Below are 17505 nucleotides of genomic sequence, written 5' to 3'. Positions count from 1 at the left end.
CAGATATAACATTAAAAACAGTCAGACATTAAAACATTCATATAATACAAATAGAAACGGATACAATTACACTCTTGAACACACTCGACATTTTTACCCCTCACATATTATAACAGCGCACACCTCCCTTTGGCAAAAACTTTGGCACATGCATCACATATTTTCATACACCCACACAAGCATACACATTACTCCGCATTGCATATCGTAACCCAAATATTTTGCGAAAGGGTGTTATGTAATCGATACGTATTCAATAGACGAATACCAGCCTTATGGACACACTTGCACCGACACCCAAGCTGACAATGCATGTTTGCACCTTCCCCCTTTCCGCTCTTTTAGAGTGTATTTATAATCACATGATGTAGACTAGTGCACATGAACACATACTAGGGGCTTGATACACGCTCACACGCATGCGTAAAAGCATGCGCTAGCGTTGACACACACATTATTATATGCATTCACAGGGTTATACCTTTAAAGATGTACAAACACATTCAAGTAGGCGACCATAAACCTGGCCAGTATAATGAAAGAAAAAAAAAGAGATAGCAAACTTGAAGAGAGAGAGAAGAAAAAAATGGCATTGATATCTTACATTACAGAACAGGTATACTCGTATGATAACATTGTAGTATTGCTTATTCATTTCACAACTTCATTTCCAAAACACAGATATATCATTTAAAACCGTCAGACATTAAGACATTCATATTAAAAAAGACAGAAACGGATACAATTACACGCTTTCCTTTGGCAAAAACTTTGACACATGCATCACATATTTTCATACACCCACACAAGCATTCACATTACTCCGCATTGCATAGCGTAAACGAGATAATTGCGAAAGGGTATTATTGAATAAATATGTAAACGAATACCGGCGTTATATGGACACACTTGCATCTACACCCAAGTTGACAATGCATGTTAAAATAGTTATTATTCTATACATTCCTCTATCTTTGTCAGTCTGGTTAGTCTGCTCATTGATTGCGAGGAATACATGAAGAGGGATTTCTTTTACATGCATGAGTTGCGACTCTCTGACACAATACCATGGGACCTTCATTTTACGTCCTATCCGAGGGACAGAGCTTTTTGCCTGTTACAAGAGGGGGCATTATGATTACACACAACATTGCTCAGTTGGACTCGGGAATAGTCCCTTGGATCGTGAAGTAGACGAGCTACCGACTGAGCTAGCTTACTGCCCAAACATTTAACTTTAACTTCCAAAATCACGCTGTAAGAAGGCACACACTCACACGCGCACAGACAGGCAGACAGACAGACACACACACACATTATATGTATTCTCATTAATGATAATGATGATACATTGTTATGACAATCACAGACAGTGCAATTCATGACATATATGTACATATATATATATATGTGTGTGTATATATCTAGGTATATATATATATATGTATATATATATATATATATATATATATAATTTATTTGCTGAAAAACAAAAAGAAAAAGCGACAAGAATGCGCATGAGCATGATGCATCAAATACTAATTCTTTTCTCAGTCTGAGTAAGGTCCAAAGTGCATATTTTGCTAATGGAGCTTCGTCCTGTTCCTAGGCACCCTTTGGGCAGATTTTTTATTTGATTATATATTATTATGCCAACTAAATATTTTAGACAAGTTCTACTGTGTCTGGTGAAGTGCAAACTGCCTGTTCTTTGATCGAACGATAACACAGTGGGCCTGAGTCTCCGCTCTGGTTCTTGATCGTATACTGACACCCACTTCTTGGAGTAAAGTCAGAACTGCCGAGTCACTGTAATCTGGTAACTCCTTGCTGTAAGTATGGGGCTGATGAAGAATGCTGCCCTTATGGGTGTGACAGCCATCTTGGTGGTTTTCCTGCCAAGATTCTTTCAGACTCCACCACCTGTCGTCACAGAGGGTTATGTAGCTCCTGGATTCGAAGACGTCCTAAAGGCTTTCAGGTGAGTCGTCGTTAAAAATTGTCAAGTAAGTTAGTCGTTAAAGGTTACGTTATGGGTTGTGATTATTGTTTATGAGGTCAAAGGTTTAGGGTTGGGGATTGGGTGGAAATCCAGGAATCTGCTAATGTTGAAGTTTTTTTTCTTCAGTTTTTTAAATCAGTTAATGTATGGATTGTAAATCTATTATTGTATAATTTATTTCACAAGGCGTGCTCTGGGCCACGGAGTCATTGGTTGGATGATTATACTGGAATTTTATTGTGGTTTTCATGTTTTGAAGTTTGACGCGGACCATGGCGTTATATCTGGGGTCGAGTGATAGTTTTTTAGTTCTGAATGATTGTTAAATGTTTCTTAGGGGCAAAATGAGCAGGCTCACATGCCTACGGGCAATATCAAATGTCTTGCTTAACTTTTGTGTGCCCTGACCCTCATGTTGTCTCGATTTATTCCATTTTAATTTTGTGCAACATGTACAGTGCAGTGTATGATTTTGCAATGCTCATTCTGGTTTTTGGTTCATGTTTGTAATATTTATGATATGTATCCCATATTCTTTACCTGGTCAAATAAATAATGATAATAATAATAAAAGTGTATTCATTTGGCTTTATGTTCTAAAAGAGCATGCATCATTTTCAATGAGATCATCATGTATCTTAAAAACATTCGTCTAACCGTTAAATTATGGTGAATGAGACATTAAAAGCAAGAAAATCATAATAAGGTGTCAAAGCAGAGGGAAATGTCTCCTAAAACAGATTTTTTTTTCTTTTTTTTATGTGACTTATCAAAGGATCTTCGCGCCACTGAGAAATCGCGAGTTAAAACTGATTGATTTGCTCCACCGATATTCGCTCCGGAACAGCTTTTTCGAGCCCTAAAATATGACGTCACGAAATGAACAAAACCCTTTACGAGTGCAGCGGGACATCGAGGCCGCCATTCATAAAGCACGTATTTCTTGGTGAGCAGATGCAATATCTGGCCTGTCTTTAGTCGCGTCTGCTTTCTCGGCTGAGACATTAAAACGTCCAATTTTCACCTTATATTGTACGGAAAGACTTTGAGTTTGACATCGAAAGTGAATTGAGTGATGACAGTGACAATGATACTGATAGTGACAGTGGCAAAGTCGGGGTTGTAAAAGAAGCGAGGGAGAGGTGACGGATATGGAAGGCCGTTGCTGACATAATTCGTTTGGGGCATACGTATGGAAACGGGCATACATTATGCAACTGCCTTTAACAAACGTTTGCTAATTGACCAATCAGTAAGTGTTGTTCGGCAAACGTTTGTAGGGTGTTTAGCAAACGTTTGCATGTTATCTATTATACATATGCCCCATTCCATACGTATGTCAATTTACTGCGCATATATATAATGTACTTCGTTTAATGTGTGCGTGGAATCTCACACCGTACCTTGTTAGTTCCTCAGCTGGAACATGGTTAAATCTGCCTTCTTCAATGAGCTGAAGATTTTGTTTTGTTTTGTTTTTTGTTTGTTTTTTTAGGGGGGATTTTGCACTTCTTTTCCACTTGAGTTTTATTGGCCATACTGAGATGATCTGAGCAGACCTGAGCCGTACTGAGCTGATCAGCTGGTTCTAACAGCTAACTTCATTGGTTGCCTTGAAAATCAATTTACTGGCATTTTGCGCATACGTATAAAAACGGTATACGTTTGCTTTAAAAAAAGAAGAAAAATTGTAAACGTTTGCCCTCGCAGCGTGCAAACGTTTGCCAAACAACAGCAGACGTTTGCTAAAGGCAGTTGCATACGTATGCCCTTTTCCATACGTATGCCCCAAACGAATTATGTCCGCAAAGGTCTTCTATAGACGGAGCCGACTGTGTGGATGGAGTGCGTACCACAGCGCACATTTCGTGACGTCATGATTTGGGTCACCAAAATTTCGCCGTCAGATCGGGTTCAGGTGGTCTAAAAGGGGTCTCAAAACACCATCTCTCCATCGTTCTGGAGACGTTTTTACCTTCTGAAAATTAATCATTCATATTCCTAGAGACTTATGCTTTCCAGAAATGTTTAAATCACCTTGTTTATGAATATCGTCCCTTTTTTTTTTCGTTCACTATACTTTAACGCAATCAAAAGGCAGATCATTTGTTCCACTGTGAAATGATGATTTAGCAAAGTCTACAACATGTGCTTTCTCATCTTAAACATTAAAGCACGAAAACTGACTTTTCTCAAAGAAATGAAAATGATTTTTCAAGTTTGAGACATTAAAACTCTTGAACCAAATACAATACTGACCTCTTATTTTCTCCGAATATCAAATATATGGTAAAGATGTTAATTTGTACATGGTTATCATAAACATTTTTCAATTTCATTTTTTTTTACTTTTTAGAGAAAGCATTCTGAAAAAAATTCTCCATAAAAACCTAAGACGGTTCAAAATAGCATTTCATTCAGAATATTAAAAAAAAAACAGATGAATAGACAGTAAAACAGACAAAATTGTATCAAAATCGAAATGATACATTTACTTTGGCGCAATACACTATATCAACTTTGATGGCAGACATCTTGAATTTTTAGAGTGATTGATGTAAATTTTGTCTTAAAACTTCTATAGCAAGACTGGTACAAAGTTTCAAGATTCTACCTCTATTTGAAAAATATTTTTTGCTTCATCTCATCTGCTTCAGAAAGATCTACGTTAAAATGATAGCGATCAGCGTCACCTGAGCTAACACTTTGGTATGCGTTTGCCAAGACTACTATATGCACCACTGGCACTGGCGCCAGTGGTGCGTGTAGTAGTCTTAGCGTGCGACTTCAAGACTTCAAGACTTCGAGAGTGGCCATTTTTTTAAACATAAAATGAGTTTTCAAGTTTGAGACATTATAACTCCTGAACCGAAAATGTAACTTACCTCTAATTTTGTCCAAATATGAATTATATGTCAAACAAAATTCTTGAGACGTTTCAAGATAATCCTTCAGTCTTTCTCTAATTTATGCTGAATCAAGCATTTTCATGATTTTCATTTTTTCAGAAAAATATCATAAAATGAGTTTTTTTCCTTAAAATCTAGATCCAGTTACCACAATAACCAACAAAAATGGTATCAACGTGTAAAAGATTATTCTCTTTCATATGACATCAAATTCGTTCAAATCTAATGTTTCTATCAAATTCTTTCAAATAACAAATTCAGTAAATATGGCCGCCATCTTGGACGCCATCTTCGATTTGGAGGCTTTCTCAACATTTTTTTTTTAAGGTAGACCAGTGGAATGTTGCATATTACAATTAAAACTTGAAAATAGCATGGTCTACTTAATTTGTAGAGGGAGTGGAACTCGATCTCTGTTTTTTAGCTTTCGGCCCCCCGCTTAATAGTTACGGACTATATTTCGTAGTTGACAAACAATGGTTGATCTTTCATTCAAATTATAATCTTCTGAAATAATTAACCCTTGTTCTATCTTTGACACAGAGCAAACTTTGAGAGTGGTCGAGATCCCCGTACAGGAGGATCGGCATTTGCTGCCTATCATCGAGGAAAGAAAGTCGTCGACATTTGGGGTGGATTCGCAGATTATGAGAGCAAGCAGAAATGGCGGCAGGACACTATCTCCATTTTCTTCTCATCAACGAAAGGTGAATTCCATCTTTGTTTTTTTATTGTTTCTGAATTATTGTGAACGTCCGTTTCAGGCAAGATGATTGTGATAAACCTGTCTTCAAACTTGCAAACAGAAATGAGAAGAAGCTTGATCGAAAATACCCCCGCAAAATTTATCATCACAACGACAGACGTGAAACGACACAAATGATCAGATGTTCGTGTTCTTACTCGTGTAGCAAGGTATTAAATTGCATCAGGGAATTTAGATAGAGCAGAAAAAATACACCTGTGACCCTCTTTGTGATGATATAAGGTATTTTCATGATACACAATCATGTTGAGCCACAGACGTATTCTAATTCGAAGAAGAGAGTAGCTTTCTCACACACAGGCAAAGTCCGGAAATGGAACGGGGGGGGGGGGACGTCTCTTGCTGCAGATGGAGTGATTTGGCAACACACCAATTTCTTATTATCCTAGCAGAATTTTACAACTTTAATATCAACTTATTCCTACGCAATGCTATGAATTTTTCATGCACATTGATAGTTATTAGAGAGTTTAAGTTAATAGTTCTATCCGGCCTTTTGTCTAAACTTTGCCGGGTGAGCTGCGGCCCCATACTCCCATTTAATTAAAACTGCACCTCTGGTCTGTTATTGAGGTTTTATTTTGTTCTTGTTGTTTAGGTAAGTATGGAATTTTCTGTTTGAATTCGTTTAGTCACTGTATGTGTCCTCTATCAATAATCAAGGAGATTGTTACTTCAAACCTTATTTCCCGTATTGTAATTATCATTCTTTTCTTTTTTCTCTATGTAGGAGTTGCGTCAGTGTGCATTGCCATGCTTGTAGATCGAGGTTTGCTGGACTACAACAAACCAGTGGCCCACTACTGGCCGGAATTTGCACAGAAGGGCAAAGAGAAGGTTACCGTCAAAGACATGATGGAGCATAAGGTCATTGAACTTTTTTTATGAACGGTCTGGTCATATGGTAAAAGACTTTAAAAGAAATCTGAAAGAGAAATTCCTAACGCATTTATAAGTTAATCTGCTAAGTAAGAGTAACATGCACTTTAAACAACGTAGTGACTGATTGATAGAAATCTGATGGTAAGGTGAAATTACATGTATGTTCGAATGAGTATATTACAATGTTAATTTCTTTTTGAAACACACATTCACAAACAAACTTAAAAGAATGTGCAATTGAAAATAAAACTTAATTTTACAATGTAGAAAGTAATTATCGACATGCTATTACATCTCAATGAGGAAATCCATTCTTAGGTGAGTTATTCTCATAAAATTGCATGTATGATATGTGATTCACACATGACCGAAGTAGTACTTTACCCTTTTAAAGGCGGGGCTTCCTGTATCCGCACCACCTGGATTGAGCCTGGAGTTGCTACAAGACGTTGCCAAGGCAGGTGAACTCATGGCCAGAACAGAGCCACAATGGGAGTATGATGGGCACACCCATGGTTACCATGGTTTCACATTTGGACCACTAACCAATGAGCTTTTGCGTCGAGTTGACCCTCAACATCGAACTCTGGGGCAGTTTTTCAAGGAGGAGATAGCCGAGCCTTTCGGTAATGTCAACCAATAGCACGTTCAGTCAGTCAATTTGATTCCTTATTCAGAAAAGGGACGAAATGGTATATTGTACATTCATTTAGAAGGTTCGGTGATTGGAAAATGAAAGAAGGTTCGTTTTCCGAAGGTCCGTTTTCCGAAGGTCCGTTTTCCGAAACGCAATCTCAATAGGCGTACTTAGACAAATTGTTAGATGGTCATTAATCCGAAAATGAAAAAAAAAAATGTTCGTTAATCAGAAAATCAAATAAGGTTCGTTATCGTTATTCCGAAGGTTTGTGAATCTGAAATAATGAAATAAGGGTCGTAATTCCCCCATTAGGTATTTTTATCAGAAAATGAAATAATGTTCGCTTTTCTGAAGGTTTGTTGAACCGAAAATGAAAAGAAGTTGCATGCTTACGAACCTTAGAACTAACGAACCTAGCCTATTTCATTTTCCAAATTAACAATCATTTGGAATAATGATCCTTCAGAATAACTAACTGTAAACTAAACATTAGGGCGAGGAACGGTATAGACAGTGATCGCGTGAGACACGTTAAGGAGAGGGAGAAAGGGGAGGAATTTATATTTGCTTTTTCTTTTTTTTTTAACGCTAGCTGGGTGTATCATAACGGAAAATCTGTATTCCCAGTAAGAACCAAATCCTACAGTATAACTCATAAAATCATATTTACATCTCCTTGATAAAAATGGTCTTTCGTGATTTCCATATGCTAATGACGCCAAATTTACCAATGTGCAGTTCACATGCTTAAAGGTGATTACGTTTCATATCTATCACGCCTATAATCAAGTCCTCAGCACTCATTCACTGTTCAAACTTTAATTATCTCTGTTTTTGTAATCTTTGACATTTAAAAGTGCAATGTCTATATGCCTTCACAAGCATACAAGCACCCTCTGGCACGAACATATGCACAATTTTTTGCTAATATTACAGTGTTTAAATCTATTTCGTTTTAGGCATAGATTTCCACATCGGTCTTCCATTTGAAAGCAACCACCGTGTCGCCCGCCTTCTCGTGGACCGTCGCCCGGTATTGCTGCAACTCCTAGACAGCATACAGACTTCGGATGGAAGACAAGTTCTAAAGCACATGATAGCCACCAACGCCTTTGGAGAAATGCTGGACAATTTGAATGAAATGGCAGATGTACGTATACATGAACATCCACGCCCCCCCCCCCCCACACACACACACATACACAATGTAGCAAAGGTCGAGGATGTGAAGTTTGTCTACAAGCGTTCTTTGCCCCGCTCTTCGCCAAACCGACTTTTTCTTTTCTATTCAGAAAACTCAACGTGAGATCGTACTGCAATATTTTCATAGATCTGGTCATAATTATTATGTTGTTGACACAGGTAATGTTCTATTTGCATTAATTTTTTATTGTTGGTGGGGGACTATTATTAGTTGAGATGTCTATCCTGTGTTACTAAATGTCTAATTTTCATTTGCTCTGCATGTTCATTAATACGTCTTGTTCTGGGCAGTGAAGTGCTGTAATGATTGTTGTTTTGTTTTGTTTTTTGTTATATAGGATTTCCCCGCCCCATTTCATCAGATTTGCATTCGAATTTATGAAAAGGCGTTCAAATTCAAGCGATTTTGGTCACTTCACTTCTCTTACGGTTCATTTTAATTCTTTGAGTACTCAACTTCATTTCACGTCATTCCTTTTGTATTTCATGTCATTCAATTTAGAGAGAAATTCATTCCATTTAACGACTCAAAGTTGGCATTCAATTTCGCGCCAGCTGGAGAGACATTCAAATTTGTGCCAAATACCGGTTTCAATTTCATTTGTAGTAACACAACTTCGCACTTCGAACGTTCAAATTCGATTAACATTATACACAACTTCTACGGGCCTTTTTTCACTGTCATACAATCGGATGATACAATAATATTTCATTTTCATTCCAAAGTCTATCTTAATTGTATTTGATGCATTTCTTTCCTGTCGACATTTCTGTCAATTTCAAGTCATCCCCAACAGTATATGTAACATTTAGGAACTGGCCATATTCCAGAATATTCTAGGGGTCCTATATATACGTCCAAATCCATATTGATCCATTTGGATTTCATTCCTTAGTTTCCCGTGTCCATAATTATCGATCATAATTTGCCGCAATTGGATCAGCTGTAGATAGACCCATTTCACCGAAGGGTCATATCGCCAGTTCTGTTGGTTGTCAATGCTAGAGTCACACACGACCGGATTTCGTACCGAGTCCATAAGGAATTAAAACCGTATCGATCCGGTTTGAGCCGTAGAGACCCGCATTGACCTGCATTGTAACCCGTGTCAATTCCTGATGGATTCCGGGGGCCACGATACGGCAGTGATTTTTTTTTCATGTTCAAAATCTTCTCACGGATTTCAATTCCGTGTTGATATCCGAATTGACCCGGTTCGAACAACATTGACTCGCATCGACCCGCTGCTGCACACGAGCAGCGTAAAACCGTATGGACCTTTGCCGTATATCGCATTGCCTTCATGCAACTGATGATGACAAGGTTTACATCGGGGTCGGTACGGGTCGAAGCGGGTTGATACAGGTCAGATATAGGGGTCAAAAAGGATTCAGTTAAGGACTTGAAGCGGATTTTATACGGTTCGATACGGGTCAATATACGGGACTCTACGGCTCGACTCGGGTCGATACGGTTTTATTTCCTTATGGACCTAGTTCGAAATCCTGCCGTGTGTGTTACTTTATATGGAAATAAAATCATTTTGAATTGAATTGAATTGAATTGAATTGAATTGAATTGAATTGAAGTGAATTGAACTGAATTGAAGTGAATTGAACTGAATTGAACTGTAGCGTAAATTACCCTCCATTCCGGGGCTAATCCGGCTCATTTTTAACCGAATCAAATTTTGTGACTGGGCCGTGTGCGAATCTTAAAGCATGAATGTCATGCTTCATCCCCCATTATTGTGTCCGTATTTGAGATGTTCACGCATACTCTGTATTGTAGCAACGGCTAAAATCGTGTATGAATAAAGTGTATATGCATGTTTGTTAAAGTGAGGTTATGCGAGTTATTCAGTATGAGTCAAAATCACATTTCAAGGAATATCTAATTTGCATATTCAAATAGCTGAGTAACTTCAAAGAATAAAAGCAACAACGAAAAAGACTGCCCATACTTTTTAGTTGTTTGCCTTATCGTGAATTTGAATTACATAAGCCTCTCCACGGACGCACTGATTCGAATTTGAATGCACTGCACTTGCATTTTCTAATTTGAATGCCCTTTTCACACCCTTGTGTGAGAAACTCATGAAACGGCATGCTGATGAAATTACATTGAATGAGCTTGTTTCCTTTTTGAACGTCGATCTTGGTGATCATTCAAATTCACTCGAACTTGAATGATCGCATCGTTAAATCGAAGGCGAATCTGATGAAGTTGGGCTTGAAAACCTACTATTATACGTCTTTCAAAACGTTCCTTTGTTGTTGCTTGATAAATTATTTATGACGATGATCATCACAGATACCGCTTAGCTTTCGACAAGGGAATGTTCTTAGCGTCAACTTCACAAACACTAAGAAATTCGCATGAAATACAAACCATAAAGGGGTAGGCAGGCAAGTACAATATACCACGATGTATGCATTCACACACGATTTCTGTACACCATTGTATTACAAGCGTTGATGAGGTGGTCTTATCCCCAATTTTCTATGGTCACGCAATCTACTGCTGCACCCTACCTGTATAACGCGGTGAAAATGGGAACACACCCGATATAAGTATGTACATATACACATTCATGTACATGTACGTATATTTTTTTTGTGTGTGTGTGTGAGTATGCATGACTGTTAAAGAAATGTTCATGAAAAACACTTTAATTGTTAGCACTTATGCGAAAATTAAAACTAAACTAAACTAAACTAAACCATTGTAAACTGAGCAATAACCTGATACAATTGCATTACAAAATACTTCAAGTACATCTAAAATGTACTTACACCTGATATACGGAAACTCATACAATAATCACCCCTTAAATTGTTTTTATCACTGCATCTTCCTATGCACCTTAAATAGTTACCCACTTCACTTCATTAGGGTCAAAATGATACGTACATATCGAGGCAAAATGCCTGAAGGCAGGACCCAAAAAAAGCCAATAACGGCATTAAAAACTTTTGCGTCTTTTCGACAGTTCGGAGTCTTCAACGATCCCGCTTACAGAGCCATCGAATTGCCTTCAGCAAACGGTATCGGGTCTGCGGCTGGCCTTGCAAAGGTTCGCATGAAAAAAAAAATGACTGCAATGTAGAAAACGGACGTGGTGCTATCTGCACTTAATGCTAATGTGATCACTATGAATAGCTTATAATTATTTCCATGTTGTAAAAATGCCAAGTAATTAGTTTACAACTTGAGAGATTGAGCAATCATTTTTGCCGAAGGATTGACGGATATCTGATATTAATTTCTGTGAGCTGAATGAAAAAAAAAAAGTTTGTGAATATAAAGACCTATAATTTTCGGTTCCATTTATCCTTCTGATATATGAAGCAATTCACTGATAAATGGATTAATGTAGTTGTTTCAAACTTTTTTGTTCATGTCTTTTATTATTTTATAAGATTTTCATTGAATGATTAATGTATGTTATAATAAATACGTTTATTCATCTATTCTTTTTCTTTTGATTCAGTTATATCATATTGCAGTACACAATTGAGTATATATAAACTATAGGCAGTGTAAATTCACAATTATCATTATCACTTTATCATCATTATCATTATAATCATTATTAATTCTTCAACCAAAGGCCTAAATACTATTTTCATTAAGCAATGGCGTAATTCAGAGGATAATCGTTAATCGTTAATGTGTCAAAAGTAATGATAACTTTCACCTTCAAGTGACTAAACACACCATCAAGAAAAGTATAAATCTATTTTTGTGTCGTGTTCTTCATTTTCTACCTAATATTTCGTATTTTAAAGGGGTGGTACAGTTTTGGTTGCTATGGGGTTTGAGGTTTCTAATGTGTTTTTATGATGATTTTTTTTTATATAATAATTACAAATATCGTATAAAATATGAAAGAGAACGATACTAAAATAAACCCAAAGTTTATTTGATAAAAAAAGTTTTTGAAATGAATGAGATATCCAAAACAAAGTTATTTTTATCAAAGGTAAGACCCACCTTCTATTCGGATTGCATTGTTTTACTATATTTTTTTTTGATACATCATCCATTTCAAACCCCATTTTTATATGTATGCTTTTCAACATTTCATATAGTGGTTTTTAAGTATGCCACAAAATTTAAAAGCTGAATTGTCAACTAACGAATATTTCACTATCCCTGTAAAGAGTGTGTACTGTTCTGGTTGAAGTGAGGATTTAGCTTTTAACGTTTTGCAATATATTAAGAAACCACTCTATGAGATGTCAAAGAGCATGCAATACTAAAGGGTATCAACAGTTTCTTTTTTGTGTTTTTTTTTTAATGAAAATGGGGTTTTAAAATGGCTGAGATATCTAAAAACGAGGTGAAACAAAGAGATGTTAATAAAAGGCGTGGCCTGCCGCCTTTTATTATTATTACCTTTTTTGGATATCTCAGCCATTTGAAAACAAAATTTTGTCAAATAACGTTGAATCCTTCTTAAAATTACATGCTCTTTCATATTTTGTATAAGAGGTTTCTCATTATCTCACTTAGGAATGTTCAAAACATGAATCCCCACCTCAACCAGTATTGTACAGTTCGTTTTAACTGCTCTGGTGTTTTGCACTTACAAATTCCTTAAACAAGCTGAAAATTTGATCCAGTAGTTTTAATGTATATTTTTTTATATCCAGCGTTTAAGTATACTTATAATATTTTGTAGCCTTATCCTTAATTATGTATTATGATGAAATTTATGTATTCAATTTCTGTAAAATATCCATGTTTCTGTTAGAAATGGGAAAATGAATGAATGAATGAGAGGACGAATATATGTAATATTCGTGTCCATTTCCGGTTTATATTGTGAGGCTCTTCTGTTTTCAGCTCTATGGAATAATTTCATCCGGTGGCATAGACCCAGTTACTAACAGAACTCTGCTGTCGAAGGAGAGAATCGACGATTTTCTGAATTTCGAGCCTCCTTCTGTCGACAGAACTCTTGGTCTTCCTCTCTCCAACAGTCGCGGGATGATGAAACTTGACAAGTTTGTGGTATGTTGCCAATCAGCCGTAAAGGATGACTATATTACTTATAAAGTCATACCTGTCTACAGCAACCAATCAAGGGACACGAAAACACGAAAAAGTGACCGTTATAGACAGATGACCGCTACAGCCAGGGTCGTTGGCTTTTTCTCTCTAAGGAATTGTTTTAAAAGTCGTATACGGAAGGTGGCCACTATGATGGCAGCTAAGGCAGGTTTGACTGTAACTGGTTTCGTATTTGAACACAATGACACTACCACAGTTTTCTGTGAAACCACAGTGATTTCTTTTTCAAGTCAAGTCCTCAACGAAACACCACGTTCCACACAATACCGGCTCATATTTACTCTGCTCTTCCGCAACTTGATTTGCTAATGTTTGTATTATACAGCCTTAATTTGTGTGATAACCCTCTCATAAACAATTCTGTCCAAAATGATTATCCCACATGAGACCCTCGCTACTTTTATTTGCTGAGTCAATTTATTTGTTTGCTATAAACACGATAAAAGGTTATTTGTTACCCTAAAAATTTCACACTTCTTTTTACATAACTGAATTAACTCATGCCCGTGATTCTAATGTCTATATTCATCGAGTTATGACATAATGCGTCGATCGACTGACCTGACATTTTCCTTCTTTGTGTAGGACGGAGTGACAATGTTTGGGCACCCAGGAGCTGGCGGACAACACGGCTGTGCAGACCCGGGGCATCAGGTTGGATTCGCCTACGTCAGTAGCACCATGCTTCAATATCTTATCGGTGAAGATCCTCGGACTAATCAACTTGTGCAGAGTCTTTATAGATGTTTACAAAAGCTTGAAAATCATTAATTTTGAGGGGGTTCTACTATAAGTACAAATCTCTATCTCCCTCTCTCTCTCTCTCTCTCTCTCTCTCTCTCTTGAAAATCGGTGAAGGTGTTTGTACCAGTTCCCTTCATCACATTACGTAATTATCGAAATATTTCACAACGTAATACGCAACCAACAATGGAATGTCATGAATCATAGGCAGACAAGAATTTGTAAGAAGTATAATATTTGTGAAAATTACCAAGGCATTCATAATTATATTGGAGGACGAGTTTCGGTAAATAATTCTAGAAAACAAGAAAAATAAAATATCCTTGAATCAGCTTGAAACAACAACAATAACAACAATGGAATACCTTCATGATTAAAGCTAAATGGTATGAAGGGCAAGTTCAACTTGATAGACATGTGTATTATCAACTTAGTGTGTGCAGCAATATTAGCATAACTCGTCAGTGAAAGTTTGAGAAATATCTGACAATCCCTTCAAAGGTTAGCCATTATTGACTTTTTTTTTCACCATCGCTGAATGGATAAGAAGACTGTACTACAGCTTGTGATTTCACCTGGGTACAACTGAAGAGTTTGTTTGCAAAAACCGATAAGTCCATTTTTGAAGATTTTGAAGTACGGCCTCTGTCATAAAATACAAAATAATATACCTTTTAAATGATATATTGGTCACTACATATAAAGGTATATTATTGAAGTTATGGTCAAAAGAAGCAAACATTTTCTTATTATTCTCTCTATTTTTCTTGACCTTTAATCGCAAATATGTCCATTTGGCAAATATGGACTTATCGGTTTTTGCAAACAAACTCTTCAACTATACACACAGAAACGATTTCTGATTTTCATCAGACTTCCACTTCTGCTCAAACTACTGATATTGTTGAATTCATTTAATCCACAGTGAACTTTTCCTTTTAATGACGATAGAATACTCAAACAACGGTAAATTTATTTAGTATGGAAAAAAAAATACATAAACTGATTACAACTTTCAGATATTGGTAAAAGGAACGGGCTTAAAAATATAAGTCTATACAGAAACTCTTTTTTTTCTTCAAACTGCTACTCAAGAAATCACTGAAAGAAAGGGGGTTGGAACTTGGCCTGATTATTTATTTCTTAAAACATTTTAATTATGATACTTTGTTGACGCTTTTTTAAATATCTCAACATTAAATGAATAATGAATCGTGTTTTGGAGGGATATACCACTTCCATAAATTACATCACTATATCATTAGAGAACTGTAATAATACTCTAGAATAAGGAAACTATAACTTAGAAGGTAAGGATAAGATATCGTTCGAAATAAAGTAGATATCGGTCAGGCTTCGTCTTGTTTTCCTGTGCTTAATATGTTAATTCCCTAAGAGTGCAGCTGCCACATTGGTATTACATCATCTAAATCGGAGAGGGTTTCACTGTATCTACCTACTCGGACACAAATGCACAAACCATTGTGTCCATTTTACACGATTATGATGAGCGATATAGGCGTTATATGCAATAACGCAACAGTAACATGACCCCGCAATGATAACGTGCTCTTCGCTTTTCTTTACTCTATTGCAAATTTGATTGGCGGAAGGGAGCATCCGACATGACACACTTCTAACAAAATGACGCCACGCTTTTTAAAGGGGATGGCTAGTAACTGGTCAGTTGGAATCAATGTGAATGCTGGGGGTGATTGTTCCAATCCTTGTGGGATTCATTTAAGAGTACATTATATTTCTATTGTTGTGTGAAAATATTGTTTGCTTCAGAATAGTTTCATATTTAAGTATGTACAGTTTAGTGTTTCCAGGTAAGCGTGCCTGTACAGTGACGGGGCTTTAAACTGCACATTACTTGAATATGAGACCGTTCTGAAGCAAATATTTTTCACACAACAATAATCATAATGTACTCTTAAATGAATCTCACCAGAATTGGAACAATCATCCCCCAGCATTCCCACTTATACCCACTGATCAGTTACTAGCTATCCCCTTTAAGAATGGGACTGGGAATGTGTATGTACGTATCAATATATATATATATATATATATATATATATATATATATATATATAATTATTATGTACATGTATGATAAGTATCATAGTATATAGTGCGAGAAGATAAGAGCATTTGCGGACGTAGCTAGTGATCAACGCCATCGGGACCCCTTCTCGCACTCTCATCTCTCTCTCTCTCTCTCTCTCTCTCTCTCTCTCTTTGGATATATATAAATATATATATATATATATATATATATATTGTAGTTGCTCCGCGTATTGGCAGTACTAGAAATAGCAATAATGATGTCACAACAGAGAAATGCATTAAATGCCAATCTTGATTTTAATGAATAATCCGAATTTTCGAGGATCCTTCCTCGTCATCAGGGATGACTGTCATCCCTGATGAAGAGGAAGGATCCTCGACAATTCGGATTATTCATTAAAATCAAGATTGGCATTTAATGCATTTATCTGTTGTGACATCATTATTGCCATATATATATATATATATATATATATATATATATATATATGTATATATGCGTGAGTGTGTGTGTGTTGTTTTGATCCAAGCTCTATCCAATAGCTGGAGAATATTATACTAGTACTCAAACCAGCTGCTGTTCGCGAAACTTCAATAATTGACAACCCATGCACCCTTCCTGTTATACAATCAAATACACTCTACACATCACATGACATCATGTTCAAGTGTTTTCACTCCTCACTGATTGGCCTCTATAATAATGACAACTTGTTAAACTCACCCAAGCTTACACTATTTTACATAATAATACTATCATGAATATTCAGTTTCAGTTCATAGGATTAATTCATAGATCCCTAGATCAAGGATTAAATAATGATGGACTTTTTTTCTCATACAATGCTAGAGTAGGGGCATACGTCATAGGTATAATTATCCCCCCCCCCCAAATAATGATGGACTTTTTTTTTCTCATGCAATTCTAGAGTAGGGGCATACGTCATAGGTATAATTATCCCCCCCCCCCCCCCGAAATCGGAGGGGGAAAATAGTGATTATTCTAGGCCTGTGCATGCCTCTATCTTTGTCAGACTGGACATGAAGTCTTTTTTGTTTGTTTGTTTGTTTGTTTGTTGGCTGGTTGTGGGTTTTTTTTTTTGGTCTTGTTTTTTAGTTTACATCTGACAAGATGGCTAGCTAGCCCATATTAAGTTGCACTATATAGCTGGTCTTCCATGGGGGTCCGGTTGGGTGTAAGGCGGG

General features: G+C 36.6%; 1 protein-coding gene across 1 annotated transcript; it reads left to right on the top strand.

Annotated features, from left to right (window-relative positions):
* Positions 1 to 1791: 1791 nt before the first annotated feature.
* On the top strand, positions 1792 to 15965 carry LOC139742843 (beta-lactamase domain-containing protein 2-like). The gene is made up of 8 exons (XM_071653359.1): positions 1792 to 1981; positions 5455 to 5618; positions 6408 to 6544; positions 6954 to 7185; positions 8159 to 8349; positions 11396 to 11479; positions 13255 to 13422; positions 14068 to 15965. The coding sequence occupies exons 1-8, from the start codon at positions 1839 to 1841 to the stop codon at positions 14251 to 14253; spliced, it is 1305 nt and encodes a 434-aa protein (XP_071509460.1). The 5' UTR covers positions 1792 to 1838; the 3' UTR covers positions 14254 to 15965.
* Positions 15966 to 17505: the final 1540 nt, after the last annotated feature.

Source organism: Diadema antillarum, unplaced genomic scaffold, assembly GCF_040938485.1.
Source record: "Diadema antillarum isolate AM-2024a unplaced genomic scaffold, OU_Dant_1.0 seq00001027_RagTag, whole genome shotgun sequence".
NCBI classification, from domain to species: domain Eukaryota; kingdom Metazoa; phylum Echinodermata; class Echinoidea; order Diadematoida; family Diadematidae; genus Diadema; species Diadema antillarum.
The sequence above is the reverse complement of the archived record's forward strand: the minus strand, read 5'-3'. Positions and strand labels throughout refer to the sequence as shown.